Raw genomic sequence first — 25,233 nt, forward strand, 5'->3', positions numbered from 1 at the left:
GGGAAGTTCAGTTTGTTTACATCGCAGGACGAAAGCTTGGCTTCTTGTCTGAAGACAAAATGTTATATAATGAATGGACACAGCTGACTTCTGCTCCGTGAAGATTTCAGTTTGATGGTTGCACGTCTTGTTTACATGTAAGTCCACATTAGGAGCTACAGTAGTTAACACGTGTGTACTGTAGTATAGTGATTAACGGTAACTTGCTAACACCTGAAGTAACGGTTGTGAACACATGTGGTGTATTCGTGGAGTCGTAACGTAACTCGACACCGTCTGACGTACAGCAGTTGTATATTGAAGTTCTTTGGTATCTTGAAATTGAACTGATTCATTGTTTCAGCAACATTCATTGTGGTTGCAGGAGAGTGGAAGAAATACTGGCATCCTGTGGTGTGGTGTAGTTGTTGCACCCGAAACGTTTTTTCTAGGTAAATTGGCGCGCGCGTGTGTTTGTGAGTGTGTCCATTGCTTCAGATGATCTAAGTTAAATCTACTATTTGTACCTCAACACTGTATATTGTTCCTTTAAATGAAAGCATTTCTTCAAAGGTAAAGGTCGGGGCTGAAACAGTTCGGTGATTAACTGATTAATCAATTGATAGAAATTGAATCAACAAAGATTTAGATTGTCAATTAGCTGTTTAAAAAAGTAATCTATCAAGCAAAAATGTCAAACACTATGAAGTTCAAGCATCTCAGATGTGGTTGTTTGCTGCTTTTCTCTGTTTTATACCATTGTAAAGAGTTTCCTGGATAGACAAGAGGTCAGGACATGCCACATTGTATTTGGGAAGCTGTGATGAGCAGAGCTCAAATTACTAGTCTTTAAAGGAAGTAGTTGAAAGACAGTTTCAATTAGTTTAATAATCAATACATAGTTTAAGTCAGGCATGAATGCCAAACATTCTCTCCCGGTTTGTTGCGGGGTTTTTTTGTCTTATATTACGGAATATTATTGGGTTTTGGTCCGTTAGTGGGACAAAACAAGCGATTTGAAGACGTCACCATGGGTTGTAGGAAATTAGGATCGCAAATTCTTTATAGACATTTCAACAATAAATCCACAAATCGAGACATTAATTGGCAGATTAATTCCTAATGAAAATAGGTTAGTTGCAACCTCCGCTATTGCATTTTTGCCATATTTTCGGACTATTTAAAGGCCAAGCCATCAATCAGTTGCCATCGTAGTGAAGGGGTTTGGTTGAGTTTGGGCCATCACAAGCTGCCAGAACAGCTCCTTATATTCTCCAAGTCTCGGTAACTCTAATGGAGGACTGAAACACCGTTCTTTTCTTAACTTGGTGTTTTGATGATCGTGGTAAAGAGCACTGTGTGAACGTAGGTGTTCAGTTGGGTTGAGATCCAGTGACTCTGAAAGTCATAGCATGTGACTCACATTTGATCCATGAAACCATTCAATGAGCCTTCATGCCCTGTATTGATGCTCTTGCACTGTTTATGTTTCTCCCCTCATTTATTCAGGTGTGTGTGTTGATGTGTGGTCGCATAGGCGTGTGATAAATGTTGCCTTGTAGGAGCAATATGATGAATAAAAATAGTTTATAATTACATCAGCCCAAATTAGTTGAACAAAACTGTTCCTTTTATGGCTTCTATTGAGACAACCCTTTCTCTCATTTAACCCCTGAGTTCTTCAATAACACACTGAAGTACATTTGTAGAAAGTGATGTTAAACTGATTTGATTATACTGAAATAATGTCAACAATCTCATAATTGGAACAGCAAATTCGCGCTGACCCAAAGTCCACAAGCTTAGTTTAACAAATCTTCAAAGATAATATTTGACCAGTCACATCTCGTTCCTGCTCCAGAATGTGTTCAGCCAACACCGGCTGTAGAGTATGTTTATGTGCATTTACATATCTTTTTTTTTTTTTTTGCCTGAGTGACATGCATTATGCCAACAAAGTTATGTAAGGTCAGTACACATGCCTATGTATTCATGTAACTGTCTGTACACGATAGAGGTTGTGGGTGACTGATACTCTACTAGGTATTCGGCATGCAATTCTATTCCACCTCTGCTTTACTAAAAACCTGAGCACCCAGCACAAGTCAACAAGAGGCGTTTGTTCCTAATTTGGTTGAGGTTTTTTTTTTTTCTCTCTCTGAAAATGAGTATTTATATATTCACATCAGCCAGCCATAGGGACTTTCCAGCAGAGATGATGGCAAGACATTAAACAAATCATGTATAACGAGGTGATCATAAAACACAACCCTGTGGTGTCGTCTCACACAGACATGTCATTATGGCAAAAAACACACACACACACACACACTATTCCTAGGCTACATACAGACACAAAGCACATCCTCACCCACACCCTTGTGATCTGCCCCCCACATGTTTTTCTCCTCATCATAAAAGGTGAAGAATGTGCTGTTTATTTCTCAGTAGGCCCGTGTGTGTGTGTGTGTGTGTGTGTGTGTGAGAGAGAGTGAGTGTGATTGCCTGGAGCTTGAAAGTTGGATTGTTAGATTGTGGTAATAAGAGTTTAACACAAGATTACCACAATATGCTTCAATTTATTTCCCACTTATTATTACTTCCATTGTATTATTCACTTCTGCTCTCACAGAAATGGGGGATGATGTCGGCCACACAAGCATATTATTAATATACATTTCATTTAGTTGGTAGATGATGACCTTGACAATTGTGACACTCACTGAGTTCTTTAGTACAAGGTACAGAGTTTATCACCAAATTACACTGAGATCTAACAAATATCTTGAAGGTATTTCCTTGTAAAATATTTGTTAAACTGAATTTCTTTATTTTATTTTAGATCCTGCATTGTTTACATCCATCATTGAGCTTGCAGTCTTCTAGTGGAAGAATTGCACAAGGCACCTTTAGCGGAGTTTGTCTTTGTTTAAAGTGAGTTGGCTAAAAGTACTCAGCGTTTCTTTAAAACATCTGGAGATGCTGCTATTATACATTGGAAGTGGATGTGTAGTCAAGATCACAATGTAAAAGTGTTGACATTGGGAAGCCAAAAAGTAAAGATGATTAAGGACAGATGATAAGATATTTGTGTTTTCTGTGTTACCCTTGATGACGGACCTGATTTTTGTCTCACTTAGGCTCTTGCTTCGGTCCAAAGTACCTTCACCGGGACAAGTAGGACAATGTCTCAGCTGCAGCCACTGATCCAGCTCCAACAAACGGCAGAGCCCCCGCTGAACGTCCAGGAGATGCGCTTCTGGCTGGACAAAGCAGTGGCGTGGGGCCAGGCTGACACTCAGAAAGACGCCTCCCTGCACTTGAGCAGACTGAGGGATTTCCTCCAGCAACTCCTCACACACATCAACAACATGGTGAGCAGATGTAGTATGAAAAAGTTGATGTCGTGGCTTCACATATTTTTTTTTATCTTTATCTTTATCAGAATGGAAGGGATGCTTTGAGATTCATATTCTTGACAGATATGCATATACACTTTATTTACCAGATGCCCGCTAAGTCTAATAAAATGGTCCGTATCCACTAAGAGGCCTGTTTTACAGTCTTGACACCGTACCAAAATAAATAAATTAGATCTAGTTACGCCAAACAGCCACCCGAAGTTAATTTAAACACCAGCACGTCTAGTCCTCACACACACACACACACAGAAACACAAACATGAAAAACGCACACGCTCCAAGCCAGGGCATGAACAGTAAGTCCAGCGTTGGTAGAGTCCTGCTAACAGAGGCTGCTCTGTGCAGAGTGTATGTCTGCCTGGCAGTGCTACAGTGTTGAGTTAGTCAGGTAATAGTCGCATTGGGACCTCCAGCGCTAACCTAATGTATCCCCATATCAGGTCCAGCAAATTTGGGAATTGGATAGAGGACCGGAGGGTGCAGGACTGTGAGATTTCAGTGTTACCGCGTCCTTGCCTCCTCCTTCCAGCACTTTTCCCTGAGCATGTTCTGCTTTTTATAACCAAAACTCCCTCACATATCTCTCTCACATAATATACGCTCCCCTTTTTCTCACAGAAAAATCTTTTTCTTGTCACGGTGCTCTTGCAGGTTTTCATTTGTGATTCTCTACAAACCCATATGTTTTAATGTAACACTCTGGTGATAGTTTAGAATCAGTCTCAGTGTCTCTATCTGTCTTACTTTGTCCTCGGAACACTAGCCATATATTCTTTATAGATCAATGGCTGTTCTTTTTATCTGTCTGTCTCCTTTCCTTCTCTGCTAGCATTATTTCGGGTGTACGTCATGCAGAGGTGTCAGCATGTGTAGGATGGGGGAGCGGATACGAAGACAGAAAGAAAGAATGGTATAGCTTAATTGGGTCGAAATCATTTTTACTGGCAGTGGGCTCATAAAAGTCCAGCTGAAGATAGCCTGCCTCTTGGCACCATTTTGCATCCTTTGATAACTTAACAACTTTCCTGCGGCTTATGGCCTGAGATGAGAAATACTCCGATTTATGATTCATTTCCAGGTTTACACTTGGTTAGAAAAGTGGAGGAAGTATCTTGGAAATATTTTGATATGTTTTGGAAAGTTGCTTATTTGCTCTCTCGCTGAGAGTTTGATCGATACCACTCTCATATCTGTCCGTTTAATATGAGGCAGGAGCCAAGCAGCCGCCTAGCTTAGCTTAGAATAGCATAAAGGTTTGAAACGGAGGGAAACAACTAGGCTGGCTCTGTCCAAACCAAATCCACCTTGCAGCACATCTACAGATCACTAACTAACATGTTGGATCCAGCCCGGGTAGTCTGAACAGAAATGTGTAAAATGGCTATTCGTTATTTTAGGTGGGGTTATTTTATGTGCCAGCCTATTTCTTGGACGGACGCAGTAACTTCCTCCAGTCTGGTGATCACCATGAGGTTGTCATGCAAACAATGGAAGTTTTAGAAAGTCACTGTGCCGATGCCGAGTCCTAATTCGATTTTTCTATTTTCCACGACAAAACAGCTGCACACTGTTGCCTCTGTTCAAGTTATTTAAATCAATCCAATGCATATGCTTGACAATTGAATAGCTCTGCATTGCATTAAGAACACAATTGCCTGCAGCCGAGCTGTTTATATTAACAATATTTGTTCCATAACAATAAAGTCTAAAATAACAAACCCTCTCTGTGATCCTTTTCGGCCTCGTCGCGTTACCTGAACGAACTTTACTCCGTTTTAGTTTAAGAATAGTTGGTCCCCCTTAAAAACCAGCCCCCCTTAAGTAGAGCCTGAACCAAAGTTGTCGCTAACTCGAGCTTTGTTTGATTTTACTGCTACTCTGATTGTGGTTCAGTGACGTCAGCAACAGAAGAGTTTCCTCTCTAAGATACGTTGTCTTGTCTCAAAGCCCGTTTATAATCAAGGAGGATGTTGCAAGGCTTTGACGGCGCGTTGGCCCTGATAGTCAGTGATGATGACTTTCTGTTGGGATTGCTGATTCTTACGGGCATTCCTGATGTCACAAAGCTTTAGTAAAGTTCTTAATGTAAATAAGCAACCTTTTTTTAGTTGCATCACCAACAAACAAATGAACATGTATACACGCACACAACGTTGACCATGTGTTGTTGGATTGATAGGAAGGCAGAGTGTGAGGGCTGTTTTCCAGACAGCGTTGGTGTTGTTTTGGGGGCACTTAGAGAAACCCTACATGACCTATTACCACTCTGCTTCCCATTAATGGTGATCTCATCCACTTGAGTGAGTCAAGTTAATCTCCTTGTCTGTCTGGTGCTGGTTTTGAACATATAGGCCAAAAGTTAATTTAACGTCTTTCCTTTTATCCAATGCTACATTAAGGCGTCTCCATGTCTGCTCAGTGCTCTCTGATTATTTCTGATGAAAAGTGCGTGAAGCAAGAATAATGCATACTGGCAACGCAACAACTTTTCTCATGTCTTTATTTCTTCTCTGCAATTCTTAAAACTTTCTTTCCTGTTCCTTCTTCCCTTTTCGCTGTCCTCTTTCTTCCTAACTCATAATTACTCTATGCGGTATTGCTTATTGCTGTTCAATTCTGACTCCAAAAAAACCCGACACAGAAATCTAAACACGATGCACGATGGAGCGTGAGTGAGGCTGATGGCAGGATGAGCCCAAAGGGAAGCCATGGGACAAGAAGAGGGATATATTTTGAAGCCTATCAGAAAACCAATGGGTGGTATTTCAGATTGGCGTCCATGCTTTTCCACATTCTAAGATCACATGAGATACTGATCACCAAACAATCATCTTTGGTTGAGCCACAGTGAGATCTCTTTTTGTGGGTCTCTCCTGCATCGAAGCTGTTCTCTACAGTTCAATTAGCTCACAGGTGAAATTCATGATATAATCTTAAAATATGCAATGAATACCGACTAATATTGTAAATGCATGATTCATGCACATGTGTGCAGACTTGCTTGTAAATTTAAGTAGTACGTCACCTCTTTGATCTGCTTTCGGTGCTGTATGTCCCACTGCAGACATCATATTGTAAAAATAATGTCTAATGCAGAAAACCCCCACTGTATTAAACCCAGAAAGGTAATTGGATGAAACTAAAACAAATTTGTACACAAAAATGAGTTTAAAAGTCTTCATCTCGACTGAAGGCATTTGTCTCAGTCTCCAGCTTGACTTGAAATGTTGTCAGCCCTGAGGAAGCGCAAACAATGTAGAGTACTTTTCTGACAAACCTTTAAATTTGCGCACTACACCGAGTTGGGGTTGACTGATTCGTCTGGCGGGTTGACTGATTCGTCTGGCAGGTTGACATAAAACATGGGTTTCTTGGTTAAAATGCAATTGAGCCAGTGTCTGCCGCGGGGGGGGGGGGATTCATAACCTAGCTAACCAGCGCCAGGGGCGGGACTAACACCCATGTCAAACTGTTATGAAGTGTTGTCAAGCTGTGCACTGTAGACGGTATGTTTTCACAATACAGCCCGACATCGTAGTTTGTTTTTTACTTTGCTTCATTCTTAAAACCCCTGCACAACCAGTGGCTCCACATCAGCGTCGACTTTAAATGCCGTTAAATTCGGGCGGATACGTTGGTCTCTAGGGATTGGTGACAAAAATCCTTTCCCCCCCCCCAACGGAAATCGGTTAGAGTGGAGGAAAGTCAGACCGAAGATTGAAACTGAGTCTGATATCATATTCATATTAAACTAGAAACAACAAATTAGTTGGTTTTCGTTCTATTGAACAGCCAAACGAGTTTTAATGATCACCTTCTGTTTGGCTCTGGTTTAATATAATAGTGCGTGTAACAAAGCTCCGGTCTTGTTCTTCACATGGACTAGGTCCTCGATTGGGCTGTTGTTGGTATTCAATCACACTCAAATTACCGTACACCAAATCTGGTTTCCCAATGGTTTCAGCGAGCTGCCCTGACATATTATTGGAATCTTTCCAGACCGTGTGACGATCATCTGGGAAAATGTAATATTCTCAAAGCTGAAATGAATAGTCAGTCAGGATTAAAGGCTTTTCAAGTTCCTTAATACAGTGTTTACCCTGACTTGAAACCTTCTGGATCTTTTAATTGGCTGTGAAGTGAAACAAATCACATGGTCTGTTGTTTGAGCTGGATAAAGAAGCACAGACACACACGTACTTAAACTGTCACAGGTATAGCGCCCTCGACCAGAGCCCCTGTTCTGCGCTGTGTATCTCTCACTATTGAAACTGTGGTTGTAATTGTGACACGACCAAAATAGGGGGAAACAAAGGTAACGCATGAGTAATGCATGACTACTGTGCACCTGTGGATGTGCCTGCTATTCAACTTAATATCCTGAGCCATTAAGTAGACTTGTGATCTTCTAATGTTTGGTGGTGTTGTGGCACACAGGGTTGCTAGGTTAAAAGGATTAAACAAAGGAGGATGAAACAGAGGAGGAGGTGCAAATATCTATAACACGGTGAGGCATTGAAGGAAGGAGATTTTATTTCGGGGATTGGTTCCACTTGTGTAATGTCTGATTATATGCCAGATGGGGAAAAAAGAAATTACTGTGTATGTGCCTTCATCTCAGAGAACCAACCCACTTAAGTTATTAGTCCGAGCTATGCAGCTCAAAGGTGTGAGAGTACAAAACATGTCGACTATTAAATCCATTTTCTCCTGCCTGTGGCTGTCTCTGTAATGTCCCCAAGAGCTCCACAGCAGAGACCATGAAGACGCTGCCCCTCCTCGGACAGTTTCTTGGCCGACTCTGCTGGAACCCTTATGTCACTGCTGATGGTGAGTGCACCGTGGGAACAACTTTAACTCTGTATTGGGGAATAGTGGATGGATCGGGTCCAGACTAATGATCGTCTCTTTACAAGCATGAGTCATTTTGATGCTTATATGTGTAAAAGAGGTGTTATATTAAACCAGAACTCGACCATCCATTGTGTCTTGCTGTCTGCAGCTACAGGCAGACGGCTGCTGTTCCAGTGTTTGTGGGGACTGTACTCGGAGCATCCGGGCAATGCTGTGGAAAGGAAAGCCAACCAGTGGATACGGGTATGGACTGGACTCTCTCTACCTCTGTTAATAGAGAACTTAGATGGAAGTGAATTAGGTAGACTTAGAATATTGATTCTTTTTTAAATATATAAATAATGGTTGAACAAAAGTGATCCGTGATTGCTTTTACATGCCACTTTCTACCTCTGAGATTCACTTCATCTCTGCATGTGCAGTAACTGGACATTTCCTGAACTTTTTGTTAAATTCAGGATCAAGTAGAAAGAGCTCTTTAGCACCCAGATTTCCCTTGAGGTTGATGCGTCAAACAGAAACCGAAGCATCCCTGCTGTTTGTGGTTGGACCTCAACTGTATCCCTGATTTTCTGTCATCTCTTTAATCTATCTAATACTTGTATAAGATTCCTTAACAACACTACAAACAGAAAGAATAGGGCTAGACATTATTAGAAATATTTTGATACCAGTGCCGATAGAACACCTCCGTTTTGGTACATGATCAATTATTTCTATCCTGACACTAAATAAAATGTTTTATAGTAAATCAAGCCTCGGGGTCTTGCTCACAAGTGAGGGGAAAATAGAGCGGTAGATGTACAGGCGGTTTGGTGCGACGTCAGCAGTGATGCGGGCGTTGCACCGGACCGCTGTGCTGAAGCGGCAACAGAGCTGGAAGGCAAAGCTCTCGATTTACCAGTCCATCTACGTTCCGACCCTCACCTGTGGTCATGAGCTTTGGGTAGTGACCGACATAATGAGATCACGGATACAAGCGGCCAAAATGAGCTTCCTTTGTGCTGAAATAGTGTGAGAAGCTCAGACATCTGGAGGGAGCTCATAGTAGAGCCGCTGCTCCTTCGCATCGAAAGGGGCCACGTGAGGTGGTTCGGGCATCTGATGATCAGGATGCCTCCTGGACTCCTCTCTTTAGAGGGTTTCCCGTCACGTCCAACTGGTAAGAGGCCCATGGGTGGATCCAGAACATGTTTGAGAGCTTGTATACCTCCTCTGGGGTGGGAACGCCTCGGAGCTGGAAAAGAAAGAGCTGGAAAACGTTGATGGGAAGAGAAAGACGTCTGGAGTTATTCCAGACGTCTCCGTTAAGCCTGCTGTCCCTGCAACCTGGCCCGGTTCAGTGGAAGATACTGGATGGAAGGATGGAGTAAAGAAACATTGTCAATTAAGATGCCACATGAAGTCATCCATCTTTGCTGCAGTTTCATTGGCCAAATGGACCCACCTAGTGGGGTTAGACAGAGACTAAACACATAATCATGACTGAGGGAAGCTGGAATAGGTGGAGACAAAAACTCCAATTGTCAGGCCTGGTCTGTTTTCTGTTTATGTCCTAATTAGATCCGGAAAGACTGGACATCCAGACTGATTATCATCCCTTACATACCCCAACAAACTAAAAAGAATCTGTCTTCGATTGCCTTTGGGCCGCTGAAGAGATTATCTGTCTGATTTAATTTTAATAGGGGTTTTCTCGCCAGCCCTCTGCTTCTCCTCTCCAATGGGACATGGATGATGAATGAGGTAGATTGGGTCTCTGTTAGTCTAAGCCCTTTGTGCCCAAAACTGTAAAACATATTTTGAAAGCAAATTAGAATTGACTGTTTCACTGCCCCTCGTCACCAGAGAAGGATCAGCCTTCGTATTCTGGTTAGTTGGTCTCGCTCACCGTGTGTTCACGGCGCGCACACACTCACACACACACAAAGGAGGGAAGGAGAACAGAGGGAAGAAAACTTTGAGAGGGTTCACGCAGATGGCTTATGATAAACAATGTGGAACTTTCACGTTTTTTGCCAGATTAACTGTGTTTGTATTCTTTTGATTAATTTCTCATCCAATAAAACATCTTGCTAATTAAAACAGTGCCTTGAAAGTAAACCTTGAAATTACCAGATGGTCTTTGACCCATAAGAGGGGAAGCAACGTGCACGTGTGTATGGTTGTGTTTATGTCTACAGTACGTCCGAGTGTTTGTGTGGGCATATGTCTGTATATATGCAGGTCAATGTGCAAGTGGGGATGGTGTACAGACTTACAATTTAAATTACATTTACGTTAATATATATTTTTTAATCAAAGTAAAGGGAGATATCATTATGTTTGTGCTCCTTCAATCCCTTCAACACTGCTCATGAAGCCACTTTTACCTCACTCATCTCTGCTGGAAGGAGGCGATCATGGTTGGAGGGAAGATTTTCTTAGAATAGGCAGCAACACTTAAGGTTTAGTGAGAGTGCAAACTTTGCTATGATTATGAACAGACCATGACCAAATAACTCTTCTTTTCTGCTCACCCTTATTCAAACAATGATGGCATTCTTCCTTGATGAGCATTTAAAAAGGTTCAGGTTCAAACTATATTTTCAACAATTAGTTGTGGCTGAATGCTTGTGATAAAGCCCAGATAGACAGAGTCAAAGGGTTCACTAAAGTGGCATGCAGGACAGGATGAAAGTGTCCACAAGTACAATAAGCTCATAACAAACTCTGCAGCTCCTCCTCCTCCTCCGTCTCATCTTCTCCAAAGAAGCTTCCTCTCCCCACAAATGACAGGAATGGCGGGAAGCACAAAAAAAACCACCGCAGCTCATCCCGTCTGGGGGAGCAGTGCAGATGTATGGTTTTAGGCCAGAGATGGTGTGTCTCTGTGTCTCTCCCTGTGTCTGCGTTGTGTTGGACTGCCGGTCCTGGAATGCAGAATGCAGCCTGTTTTCTGTTAGCCCTGTCTGATCTTGCTCCCCAACATTGTTTTCCTGCTGCCTTCTTAATAGACTGAGGGTCTTGTGCTAAGTGGCACCTAAATACTGTAATTTTGTGCTTGTGCTCGCATATGTATGTGAGTGTTTGTGCAAAAACATGTGTTGTACTGCTACTGTATATACTGTTCTCCTTAAATTATAATAATGTGCAGAGCTTTTGGCCCTCCCTGTCTGCCTCTCCTCTCCACATCTGAGTGTTCTCACTGGGTTTGGATGAATGCTGGGTACAGCCACATAGCTGCAGGCTATGTCAGATAGTCATTAGCTCAATCGGTCTGTTTCTCTACATCCTGTACTAGCAGGGGGACCACACAGTGCTGCAGCAAAATGGCACGATGTTTGAAGAGATGACAGATAAGTAAAGCATGAGAGTGTAATATTAGAGGGCCGGAGGATGGCTGGTTTGATATCTTATCCTTTGACGTGTATCTTTAACTGACTCAAACGGGGTGAACCACAGGTAGGCCCCGGAGCTGCTGTGGCTGCTTTAGTGTTTGAAAACATATTTTCGACGGCTCACATCGGCTGCTTCACTCTGTGTTTAATTTGGAGATGAAAGTCTCTTTGTGACAATAATGTTTCCCCTTCATCCTTTGGTATCCTCTTGGGTGGCATCCCTCTTTCAGTAAATCTGACTTACTGAAAGTATTATGTTTTTTCCGTTAACTCAAAGGAATAGTTCAATGTTCTTCTTTCAATTTGTCGTTTTACAGGGTGTAACTCCCTGTAAAATGACAAATTGTCATTTTTGCTGTAACCTTTTCTTAGCTGCCAAAATCCGTGAGCATTGTCTTGAGTTTCGTCGTCGCTGTAAGTAGACGCTGCATAGATACTGGGCGGACGGATTAAAAGTTTGTTGATGGAATGAACTTTGGACAGAGCCAGGCTATCTGTTTCCCCCCGCTACCACTTTTCATGCTAAGCTAAGCTACTCTTCCATACTTAACATATCGCTCAGACTGTTTGCAGACAGTTCTATTTCACGATATTCTTTATTTCGGCATCAAAGGACTCACAAAAAGCGGGTATAAGATTTTCCAATCAAAACAAAGTTAGTGTGAGAAACACACAAACTACTGTTTTTCCCTTTTGCATTACATAAACCTCTTTGATTATGTATTTTGAAATACCTCAAATTCCTGAGGTCAAAGGATTATAGATTGGGCATTTGATTTAGGAGGAAAACACACTGTTTGAAATGACTCTTTTCTTTAATGCACACAATGTCAGTGCACTGAGTGCGTATAACTTGATTATTTTGCACGCTCACCCTGACTTTTCTGTTCTCCTTTTCCCTCATTTCATCGCTTCTCTATTTGTCTCTGTTGTTTTGACCATCTGAGGCTATACTGGAGACTTTCATTGGTTTTGAGAGAATTCAATCATGGCTCAGTAATTGTTAACAGGCACTCATCAAAACCAACTCAAGTCTATGCTTTGTGCATTTTTCTCCATCCTCTGTTTTAATTTTAGATTTATAGAGGGATCATTTCTTTGGCAGCAGCACGTCCAAGACCCCAAAACCAGCTCGGTTTGCTGTCTTTTCTATGAAAGAAAAAATGACTTTTGACCTAAAGTATTTGCCATCCATCTACCCATTTGCCCTTCATCGCATTCTTCTGGTGACCACGCCCTTTTCCCCCCGCTCTAAATGCAGCCATCGCACTGCGTTCCAGTCTCTCTCTCTGCCATTCCTTCTAACCAGTCCTCCTTCCCTCTCATTTCCCCCGGCTCCACTGTGCCTCCTTACCACGGGTGGAATAAGTGTGATTGGTTTTGTATGTACTCAATGTGCAGAGTTTGAGGGTGCTCAGATGGAAGTGATTGGGGTTATTTTGTCAGACTCTGTGGAGGGTAAGCATCTTAGCGTGCTGTAGAGCCCGGCCAAAGAAACCACAGAGCTCCACCAACAGCGCTGCAGTGCGCCTCTCGCTGGGATTATGTTTTTTACCCCTTCACTTTTTCTTTTTTTTTTAATACATATTGTGCCACTCTCATTCTCTTCCTCTCCTCATCTCGTGTTGACGTCCTTTGATCTGCAGTTTGAAAGGGATTTGTACTTCTTTAGTCTGCTCTTAGTGGTGTGGGTTTTTTTCTGTTTTCGGTTCATTGGAGTTGTAAAAACAGATGCGTGCTGAAGATGTGAGGCCTTGGCTGTTTCTGTTGGATCGCACTTTCCAACTTGTACCAGTGAATCAGCTTATTGTGATCAAATAGAGAGGGCTGTTTCTAAAGTCTAAATCAGTCCATAATTCAAAGCAACAGTTCTGAGTGAATATCTATGAAAGCAAACATACAGTTTATTAATCAACTCAGTTTATCAAGACAACTAAACACTGTGTGGCATCTTTGTTGCTATTTCTAAGAATGTCTGCCTCGCAATGTATTCCTTGAGAAGAAGCATCCCTCAAGTTTGAGAGCCACTCTTGTAAGATCGTGACTTACAGTACGAGTCTAGTGTTCCCTCTTTTGTTCCCTAATTATGACTCGCTTTTTCTCAGACGAGATCAGCGGAGTTTATGAGTCTAGTTTTATCAGTGTATGATGAGGCCCCTTCTGAAAAATGCTTGTAAAACACCAAGGCCCTCGGTAACAAAGAGTGTTCATTTCTGAAGTTGCTCATATGCCGTCCATACATTCTCGCTGAAATGCCTTTTTCTCCACTCATGTGGTTCAAATGATGTGACGCCAACAGAGTCATCCTATATTCCAGTAACTCATTAGCTTTGATGTTGTGAATCTAGGGGTTCGGGCAGATTTCATTAAAGTCTGTTATAGTCTGTTATAGATATACACATAAAGTGCCAATAATCAGCTGCACATTATGTTGCCTGCCCTCCCACAGAAGGTGCTCTGTCAGCTTGCTACAGAGGAAGACGATGATCCAGCGCAGGCATTGATGAAGCAAATGGGTGTCCCGCCTAAAGAGTACCATCTCAAAGTTCTGAGAAAGGTATCGGCCTTTCCTTTCTGTTTTATTCTTGCCTGCATTGATAAATACGGTAATTATGTCAACATTACATGCAAGTTGTGCTCTTTCCTGCTCTTCAGACGGTGGCACTGCTGCAGGAGAACATTGGGAAGAGCTGCAGCTCTTTGGGCAACATCAATCAGAGGTACAGCACAGAGGAAACAAGGCCCGCCACTTACAGTTATATTCATAATTAATCACCTGCTGATTATTTTCCCCAATATTGTTTGGTCCTATGAAATAGTGGGGAAATATTGATCATCACAGGTTCCCAGATCCCACGGTGATGTCACCATATGTCTTATTTGGCAGACCTACAGACCCAAAGTTATTCCACTTACAGTGCCATTCAACAGTGGAAAAAAGCAAATCCTCATGTTTAAAAAGCTGGAAACAGATATTATTTTGCCTTTTCTGTTTTTATAAAGTAGGCCATTGATAATAAGTTCCAGATAATACAGATTTTGTCTGTATTACTCTGTGCAGGTGTTCATGTGACAACATTCTGGCCACATCAGAGGCTTGCGTCCCCCTGGTCACATGTCCCGAGGCGGCTCCTCTCATTGGTGCACTGCTGCAGCAGCCAGTGACTTGTGTCAGGGCAGCACTTAGTGAAGACTTCTTGGATGCTCTGAGCTCCGCCCATGCCAGGTAGGCACACTGAGTTCTTGTTGGGCGGTAAAATATGTTTCCAGGAAGTTTTTCTGTTAAGTTGTATCCAAACTTGCTCATATTTTAGATGTGATGTTTGTAGCTGCGATGATAATGTCAGTGCTGTTTTCTTTGTTGTTTTTTCTAGCCAATGCTTGTCATTGGAGGAGCAGGCTGTAGTCTCTCTGTGGTATCACAACCTGCCCAGCCTGGAGGAAGCAGTGCTCCGCCTGCTGGAGTGTGCTCTCACCAACTCGAGGTCAATTCCACAGAAGCAACTGGAACAGTCACTGCTGGTGGGTAATCTTCTGAAATGAGGACTCAAAAAGGATGAAGTCACGTACTTCTGTGATAGATATGCCCAGATTTGCCAAAAACATGTGTTCTGTCCACATGTGTTCTGTTCCCGTGGAACCCTTGATATAAATCTCATATATTTGACCTAATATACCTCCATGCACAGCTACTTTGAAAACATCATTGCAGGAGGGAAGAAGTCCATGACGGCCAAGCATGGACTTCTATGGCATTTTGATGAATTGGCAGCATTGTTGATGAATTGGTGACACATTGCTGTTGTTAAACGGTTTTGTTCTGTACATAGTGTGACTCATCTGCCCTGCATTAGGCTATAGAGTCTCACATCAGAAATCACTGCACGCTCCGTATGTTTTTGGATCCCATTTGAACTGATTTGTAAACTGTGAAAACAAACAGTTTGAGTATAAGGCCTACTCATTTGTTATGAGGTATAGCAGTTGTAATGTTTTTGTATGCATAGTACTTGGAAGCGTTCCTTTGCGTTTTTGGTTGATCTTTATTGACTGTTTTTGCCGGGCTAACTCGCACCACTTGGCTTTGCTCTGCATGCATCCCACATCATTTGGCTAGCTCCAAACTGAGTCTCACATCATTTGGCTCGTGCTACACAGCATTTACTGTGCTGAGTATGTACTGAACTCTGTCACTTGAGTCCTTGGCCACTCCCCACTTCATATAACTTTTAACTCGGATCATGCCGTGTTTAAAAATCAGAAGGTTTCTTTGTGATTTATAGGTTGTTATTGACTGTCCTCATTACTACAATGCAATCGGAAAATACCAGCAGTGGGTTGTGTTCTTTTCACTTGGCCACCAAGGGTTGCTTTTTTTATCCCACAATAACTTAGAACATGTTGGACATATTAGTGCAGCCATTGGGAGAAGCAGGGATAATAATGAATAGTTAAATGTGTCACTGAAACTAAACGATTCAAGAACTCTCAGATGAAACACGTCCAGAATCTCGGCCTGTTCACCGAGTAGGCACGACACAGAACAGAGTGGAGATAAATCTATGTAGACGTGCTTTCTACAAATTGTTTGTGCCAAACGTCTGTGCCATGCAATACAATACCCATGAATGCAATCCTATTTACCTAGCTTACCGATTGCCTTTGGAAGCTAGACATGTCAGTGGATTTACCTGCCAGTGTGCCTCATGTTAACTTCAGTAAAGTTTGTCAGTTGTGTCACTTGTGTTTTCCCACAGTGATGGTCCACTTGAGCTGTGTACATAATAGACTTTAAGCAAACCTTTTCAGTTCTGTTCTCAAAATGAAGATATATTGGAACACACTGGTGTACATGGGTATGAATTACTAACACTGCATGTACAACAATATGTCTGCCTGTTGATTGCACTTGATTTATGCTTTGTTTATGAAATTGCATCTGGTATAGCGTGTCTGCCGTTAGCAGGGTGGGAGGCATACGTTTAGGTTTCACTCAGCCTTCAGGTTGTTTGGAAGTCAGATGTGCGTTTCACATGTGTCTCTGTGTATGCGAGTCTCCGTTGGTGTACACGTGTGCAAGAGCAACACAACAACAAAAAAGAAGGAGAGGCGTGTGAGCCGACTGGCTTGTGTCTCCTCTCGCCTCCCTTTCACTCACTTGTTTAAAACTGCTGCCATCAAAATTGTGAAAGATGAAATGAGGCTCACATTCCTGGTTTTGGCTCACCCCACCGCTCTGTGATCCAGTGAGAGACACAGGTCCAATAACAATAAACACTCACTTCCTGGGCCTTACTACCAAAAACAGGATGTTTGTTGTGCGCTGTAATTGACCCTCCTTGAAGTGTTAGTGGTAAGGTATGGAGGAGGATGCTCAAAAAATAACATCTGTTTTCACTAGGGGGGACCATGGAGTTGCACACATGCATGCACGCTGGCATGCAAGCTGAATTACACTGACACCCATTAAACGTATGCCAACGTATTGCAGATGCCCGCGTAAATGTACCTTTTGATTGATTAATGCTGTTTTCTGGCCCGAGAGGACAAAAAAAGAAACAAGACGTGTCAAAACGGAGGATGACTGCACTTGATTTGTATGTTGGGACGTTGTAATGACGCCATATAAACACTGGGTGGGGTTGTTTGTTCTTATTGACCTCACTGAGACTCTAATTGGTCTTTTACTCTGGCACTTTTACAATTACATCTGCAGTTTAATGTGTGTTTTGGCTGGATTGAAAACGGTCTTAATCACCCCTTTACAGAACTAGGTTGTGGGTTGTTGGTACATTTCTGGCCTTGATGTACCAAAGGCATTGTAATGTACATTTTACTACATTATTAACTATAGTTTTTAATTGGCTGTGGCGAAGTCAAATAAATGGAAAGTTTACCCATAACTGATTCTGTTGCTCTGTTTAATCTCTCTTCTACTGCATTGCACTGCAGGACTTAGCTTGTAAAGTCTGTACTTGTGCTCCTCCTATAGTGAAGCGTGTGTCCCTATATACGAGTGTTGGGGGGTGAGAGGGAGAATAATTGGGACAAGAAGATATATAAACGTGCAGACATGAACAGTGCAGCTGTTAAATGTTTACGATTGGGCGTTTTAGAGTGTGTTGAATCTAAAACACATGATGAGTGTACATTAGGCAGAGGTGTGTGTGTGTGTGTGTGTGTGTGTGTGAAGGAAGAACTGACAGAGTGGTAAACTGAGTGGTTAGTGGGGAGACAGTGAGAAGAGGGAGGAACTGTGACTCGTTGAAGAGTAGTAGATGGTGCAACAGTGACACCCAGTGGTCAATATCTGGTGGTTTGTGTTCTTGAATTTAGTTACAATGGAATGGATAGGTTTCATATTATGCTCTCTTTAGTTTCTGGATTGTAAGTGTAGGCTTTTAATATCCATGAAGCAACACAATTTTACAAAGTTAAAAAATGTGTTTTTGTGTGTTTCAGCCTAAAGCCTGTGCTCAGCACTGCTCTATATTCCTGGTTGTAAACGACATCTTCAGGTGAGTGCTGGAGTGTCACTTTAAGGTTGTTGTGGTGCTCCTGTGTGTGAGTGTTTTTGGTTGGTGTATCATGTTGTGATTGTGTATTTCTGTATGGCCATAATTGTGTGTGTGTCCCACAGGTCCATCCTTAAGCAAGCCGAAGGGAAAGAGTCTGTTAAGTATTTCATCCGAACCTTTACCAGCTGTTTCCTCAGGGAACTGGCACTACAGCAGCATCAGGTAGGCCTCCACTCCTCAACCGAAGAACCCAGAGTCTGACATCAATATTTGTGTTTTTTTAAGGGCTGCAACTATTATCAATTACCCATTTTTATTCAGTGATTAATTGATAATTTTTTTGGTTCATAAAATTTGGTTCAAATGGGTGGTTGATTGACTAATCAATTAATCAACTGATCTTTAGTTTTTGATATACATACATATATATATATGTATATATTTATTTATTTATGTATTTATAAATATATATTTAAGTCTAATCCATTGATTATTGTATTGGGAGACAAAATAAATCCATGTTTTCTTGTCACCATACTCCACCACTTTGTGTTTTTTACCTTTATTATTATTGTTATTGCTGCCTGAAGTGAAAGGAAGGTTACTTCTATTATGCCGCAGACTTGGATGCACACACAGGGCGATGAGCAATTAGCTCCCCTCTGCAGGCAAAATCACTCAACATTTGATGAATCCTCCACACCATTATCCCTTCATCTCCAGCCGAGAGCTGGCTACACTCACTGCACACACACACTACGGTTCACACCTCTGCCTCGTCGACAAGAAAGGCAAATCGCTTTTAAAGCATCAATTTGCGGGTATTAACTTTTATACAAATGAAACACCTGCAATGTGTGGAAACCTCTGTGAGCTGTTACACTGATGTGGCAGTTTACTAAAACTCTCAGCCCCCACAGATTCTCTCAGATATACACGAGTCTGTTGTTGTGGTATAGGGGACCTCAATCAACATACCCTGTGTGACTGTAGGGAACTTTCTGGCACTCATATGTGAGCCATTACCGTCAAAAGGCTAGAAAACATAATGTGTGTTACGACGTAGGTTCTATGTATTACCTGCTGACCGGTTTGGTGAATATAGCTCAACTCCTTGTCACCCCTGTTAACCAGTAGATGGCAGTGCTATAGTGTCTTTACAGTGGAATCTGTTTTAATGGCTGTAGTCACACTGCACTAAACGCTACCTATTACACGCTACATTACACATTAGCACCTACTGTATCACTGTTACACAGACTCCCATTCAAAATGCCATTTTTCAGGCTTTCAGAGCACAGCGATGTATGAGTTCAAGGTAAATATGATTTACGTTTATGAAGCTCAGGAAAATGTGTGCTTTGCGTTGTTTCAGACGCGCGTATCCCTGAAGGCCATGTTCCCACAGTCACCTCAGAGTCTGCTGCTTCCTCTCTTGACCCGGCCCTCAGGTCAGTGTATACACACACACACACACTCATCCGCGTGTGTGTGTCCGGATATTTGACGCTGACACAATGTACAAAACCCCGCATTGTGAGAAAAGGTCTCTTCAGGTATTCTTTAACTGTGTGTCAACAAAGGTTTCCTGCTGCAGACTGAATGGACTCTTGTGTGTCTCGGTCTTGACGATCAATTTTAGTTAGTCAGCAACTGTGTTAACGTTTTTATGTTGGATATAAAAGTTGAAATAACGTTGAACAGAAGTTATGCTTAGTGCCGTTGCTTATATCACATCTATGCAGACGTTTAACGAGTCGCCTGTTTTTTACAAGATACATTTGTTGTGAATAACTGAAACTCTTGATTGTCTTATACAAACACACTAATGCACCTTATTGTTGTTCTTATTTAGAAGAATATATATTTAATCTGTACTGAATATGCATTACCGGTGTTTATGTCGAGGAATCTTTACTGTTGAACCGATGCACAATAGGTGAGCGCAGGGGAACGGTGGAGCAGGGCTTATCAGTGTGTGCCCAGACCGGCCTGTAGGCAGGAATGATTTACATGAATGCAGCCATTTAGGGACACGCTGGAGCCCAGCCAGAACGCAGAGTTAATTATTACTGTGTATGTGTGTGTGTGTGTGATTTTTCGCTGGAGACTCAATGTAAACGGTACTGTGAAGAGTAGAAGGTTTGAGGTCTCTTCAGGATTTGGGCTTCCTGTGAAAAAGTTATAAATCAAGACCTAGCATGGCATTGTTCAAATATAGCTGGGGGGGGGGGGGGGGGCCTGGATCAAAATATATTTGGTTAAGTTTCTTTAAGTTTGTTTGTTAACCTGAAGTGTCAGTTAAGTGGGGTTTTAGTACAACATTTGGTTCGTGAGTTTTGTTTTTGACAAGCACCACTCCGGTCCAGTGGGTGTCCGGTGTGTGTGGTTCGGGCATCTGATCACGATGCCTCCTGGACGCTTCACTTTAGAGGTTTTCCAGGCACGTCCCACTGATCCAGAACACGTGGCAGAGATCACACCTCTTGTATGGCTTGGGAACGCCTCAGACTCCCCCAGAAAAAGCTGGAAAATGTCGCCTGGATGTCTGGAATACCCTGCTAAGCCTGCTGCCCCCACAGCCTGGCCCCAGATGAGCAGAAAAGATAATGGATTCAAAATCAGATTGTAAAATAAAGCTGAATCTCTCTATCTCTCTCTCCCCCTCGCTATGGGTGGTATCAATCTTCCTATTCAAATAATTGTATTCCCATCATTTTAAACTGCTCCTTTAACAAGAAAGGCTTTGCATTTTGTGAATACTAATTCATTTGACATGTTCTACAAGTAATCATTATGTCTGTATTTCTGAATCTGTTTTTGCAGAGATGCCTCAAGAGGCTCGGAGACGTCACCTGCACTGGCTCAGTGGCTCATTACAGAGACTGACAGAGGAGGAAGAGGAGGGAGACGGACACAACAGCAGTAGCACCAGATTAGAGTGAGAAAGGCTTGCAGAGGGAATGTGTTAATGTGTGTCTGCATCTACCACCTCACTGAATGCCTGTGTGGTGTCCTTATTTCCATTAACTGCTGTTGAGGGGGTGGTGAGTCAGATATTTTCCCCTTGCATCACAGCAGAGAGCTCCCGGTGCAATGCTCGGAGGCTATTAGCTCGGGAAAGAGAGAGCTGTCGTGTTGGAAAGCCCAATAAGAGTGAGAACAGGAATGCAGAAGAAGAACTAGAGAACAACATACCATATTAGTATGAAATGGAGAAACGCTGAGAGTGCGTAGCCTTGGTTGCACGCATTTAGAGAAAAAGAGGATGCAGATGAAAAGCAGTTGATGTCCGAGAGATGGAGCAGCTGGCTGGATACGCTCCTGCTGCGGTTTTTAACGGGGCTCATTATCCCCACCACTGCTCCATTCTCCATGAACAATTCCCAAAACATTGTTCCGAGCCAACGGTGAAAAAGTAGAATGGTGTGTTGCTCTGAGCGAAGATGCAGCTGCCAGTGCTCTGCAGGAGGGGGCTGCTGTTGGTATTTAGGAGCCAAGGGGAAAGAGAGAAGATGAGGAAGAGAGCCTGATGAGGATGATGATGATGATGATGTTGGGCAAATTCGATGAGAGATCCTTCTCACTCTTTAAGTTATTGCCTCGTTGTTTCAGCTGTGTGGCTCTGCTGCAGCTCTCTATCTGGTCCTTGAGTCCATCTTGCAATCTTCAAATAAGTGCACTTTTTTTAAATTTTACATTAATCTGTGACACTATTTTAATTATTTATTAATATGCGACGTGTAATTAATTCTCTTGTCTGTACATTGTGAGAGAAGAGGGAAAAATGCCCATTACATTATCTTTGAATTACTTGATTTTTTTTTTTCTTTCTACCAAAGACCTAAACCTGCAAATATATCCTGTAAGCTAAGAAAAGGAAAAGATAAAAAGCTATGCAGTTAGGAAGCTAAAACCAAAATGTAGAAGAAGAAACCATTGGGCTCAACCAAAGAGGAAGAAGAGGAGAGAGCCGGCGTCCGTTTCACCACATTTAGAATCCAAACAAGGTTTATACACACAAATATATCAGAGTTCTCCTTTTATTCCACTTCTTTGCAGTTCTATCTATAAAATATTTGGCATTTTTGCTTGAAAACCTAGAAAGACGTGTGTCATGGACGAGTCATCTTAGCTCTAGTCTTGTTCTTACTTTTGCTATCCTGTATTCTGTGCCCGGCCTTGTTTCTGGCAGGACTGTGTTCCACGTCTTGCAGTACTGAGAGAAGAGAAAGTGAAGTATTATAAATGTAACTGGGCATGAATGTGAAAAGGTAGTTTTAGACAAAACACAACTTGTCTCAATTGTTGTAGTTTGAGCTGTTTCTTAAGTGCTATAAAAGCATGAAACGGGTCCTCGTCACGTTTTATTGTACACCAGTTGAATCACAGCTGGCCCTCAGTGTGAGAACAACTGGGGACAAATGATGGGATTCAGTATCGGTATAAAAGCTCTGATTCTCTTTGATCGTGTGTTGTCAGTGGGGCAGGACGGACATTACTGGCTCAGTGATGAAGCTATTCTGATGTAGATGCCCACAGACAGCCTGTTGTTAGATGGTCCGTGTGGCACACTGGGAACACAATAATGTAATGAACATTTTTGTGAAACAACATCACGGTTGCGTTTCATTTGTCAAAATGTATTGAAGTACCTCGACTTTCTCTCCTTTATGCTGTTACGTTTTTTTAAATTGTTTGAACCACGACTGTTACCATTACAAATTACAATTGATTTGACAAAAACAAACCTCATCACGATGTCTACTTCCATAGTTTTCATCCCTATCTCGTAGCCTTCATCGGCAGATTAAGTTTGCTCAGTTGTCATGTAGATATATAAAATATCAGGTCACATGAAACTCCAACTGTTGATGAAGGCCACAAGTATGTGGACTTTGTAATACCGCACTGCTCCGTGGTCGAGACGGAATTGCTGATTTTTACTATAAATGATTACCAGCCGCGACAGCGTCGCTGGTATAGTTTTCACCTTGTGGGGCTGTGTGTGAGTGAGTGTGTGAGTGAGTGAGTGGCCAGGTGTTTTATGTTTCTGTCTGTGGACAGGAGGACGAAGGGGCCTTTGGTCCCCTTGACCCCTTGTGTTTTCATAAAAATAAGGTGTGCTGCAGTGTCATTTATCCACGCACTTCTGCCACCGCAGCACAGATCCCATGATGCCTAGAGGGAATATTAGCTCTCTACCTTTAGTGTTGAGCTCTGTTTCTGCTCCGGTTCTGCAGGAGGTACCACACAGTGTTCGAGGCCTGGTTCCTGCTGGTTCAGTGTGCCCACTGGGTGCAAGTGGCTGTCCAGCTGCTGGTGACATCGGAGCCTGAGGACTGTGGCCCTCTTCTGTGGCTGCTGATCTTCTACCACCACCCCACTAACAGGGGCCACCACAGAGCACTGCAGCTGGTAAGATTTTTATTAGAGAAAATAATTCAATGGATCTAGTTAATCTTCATTTTGAGTTTTTTTTTAAATTTGTCCAGACATTCATGGTCCCCAGAGGATGTTTCCCATGAGTTCCTGGATCCCCTGACTTTTCCTCTAGTGTCACCAACCATTCAACATTGCATTGCATGCATTTAACTTAACACACCTCTTTGCCCAGCCTCACAGAGCTGCAATTGTGGTCTTATTTTGGAAACCTATTGACATTGTTCTTATTATGTTGTTGCTGGTATTGCATTGGCTGTAGCTAAAAGGCAACGAACACCACTCTGCTGACTTGCTGATCTTTGTATGGTATGACTTGAGAAGGAAGTAGTTTGGATATAATCTCAGACAGTCTGCCTTTAGCATGTGCAGTATCATAACTCAACAAGTTAACAATGGGGATGATCTGTTCTTTGTTATTGGAAGATGTGTCTTCGTTGAAAGCCATTGAACAAATACAGAGATAGAAAAATAACGCATTCAAAAAAATAAATTATGGTTAATCTGAGCAGGAGAGAATGAGACTGTGAGAGAGAGAGAGAGAGAGAGAGAGAGAGAGAGAGAGAGAGAGAGAGAGAGAGAGAGAGAGAGAGAGAGAGAGAGAGAGAGAGAGAGAGAGAGAGAGAGAGAGAGAGAGAGAGAGAGAGAGAGAGAGAGAGAGAGAGAGAGAGCGAGAGCCGGGTGAAGTAGTATTGATTTCTCAGTGAGTGTCTGGCCAGCTGGCCCGAGTTTCATCTCTCTGTCTCCTGTTTGTCCGCCTCCTCTCATAAACCTGGGAGACTTGCAGTCGTCTCTACCATTACGATCAACTCGCATGGGGTTGACTTTGTTCATTATTTGTGAATTACTAATCTATTGCTTTCTTTTATTTGTAGGACAGATACTTAAAGCAGTGCTTCTTGATTCCAGTGCGGTCTACACATGGACGTCTGTCAGCTGACCAAACATTTATTGATTAATCTGTTTCCAGGTACATGGCAAAGAAGCGTGGGACCACCTACACTCCCTGTTCTTACTCTCAGCTCGTCCTCTTCCTGTTGACCGCCTGCAGTCATTGGTCACTCTGCTGTCACCACAATCTCAGCAACCATCGCTCTCCCCATTATTGACCCTCAACCTGTTAGTCCACTTTGCTGTGTTTCTCCAACAATCCCTGAGTGCAGCAACAGAAATCTTACAGACGGTGAGAAAACAACCTTTTTTTCACCACAAAATGTGTTTTCAGTAATGTACACTAATGTATTTAAAATATAAGATATAATGCACAACAATACTCACACATTGGACAAGTGTGTTATGCTTTGTTTCTTTGTTTTTTTATGTTTTGTTTTTGGCTAAATATTAGTTGAGTTGTGCATAGCATATTATTTATTACTCAGACTTTGATTCTTAGAGGTAAATGTGTGTTATGCCTTTGTGCAAAGTCTCTTATTCCATGCACACCACAGTTTGGATGGTGAATGATTGAATGATTATTTAGAGCGCTATAAAGTACATATCTAGAATCATATAGTGTGCTGTTGAATTTGATATTGTAATACATCACAAAGAACGAGTCGCTTTTCTTTTTGAAGCTCTATGGCTCTGTCACAACAAGCACTATTGTTATTGTTTTGTGTGTGTGTGTGTGTGTGTGTG

At 42.2% G+C, this 25,233-nt stretch overlaps 1 protein-coding gene across 1 annotated transcript in view; it reads left to right on the top strand.

Annotated features, from left to right (window-relative positions):
- fancc (FA complementation group C) overlaps positions 1-25,233 on the top strand; it is a 27,619-nt gene continuing 2,386 nt past the window's right edge. Inside the window, exons 1-14 of the mRNA XM_076099737.1 lie at positions 1-137; positions 3,120-3,353; positions 8,144-8,231; positions 8,404-8,498; positions 14,085-14,192; positions 14,291-14,355; positions 14,697-14,861; positions 15,010-15,157; positions 18,098-18,153; positions 18,276-18,375; positions 19,529-19,604; positions 20,980-21,094; positions 23,397-23,571; positions 24,566-24,778. Of these exons, the coding sequence (XP_075955852.1) occupies positions 3,165-3,353; positions 8,144-8,231; positions 8,404-8,498; positions 14,085-14,192; positions 14,291-14,355; positions 14,697-14,861; positions 15,010-15,157; positions 18,098-18,153; positions 18,276-18,375; positions 19,529-19,604; positions 20,980-21,094; positions 23,397-23,571; positions 24,566-24,778 (1,593 nt within the window). The 5' untranslated portion in view covers positions 1-137; positions 3,120-3,164. The remainder of the gene's footprint in view (positions 138-3,119; positions 3,354-8,143; positions 8,232-8,403; positions 8,499-14,084; positions 14,193-14,290; positions 14,356-14,696; positions 14,862-15,009; positions 15,158-18,097; positions 18,154-18,275; positions 18,376-19,528; positions 19,605-20,979; positions 21,095-23,396; positions 23,572-24,565; positions 24,779-25,233) is intronic.

This window comes from Anarhichas minor, unplaced genomic scaffold, assembly GCF_050575085.1.
Source record: "Anarhichas minor isolate MPS153535 unplaced genomic scaffold, ASM5057508v1 ptg000025l, whole genome shotgun sequence".
In the NCBI taxonomy this organism is placed as follows: domain Eukaryota; kingdom Metazoa; phylum Chordata; class Actinopteri; order Perciformes; family Anarhichadidae; genus Anarhichas; species Anarhichas minor.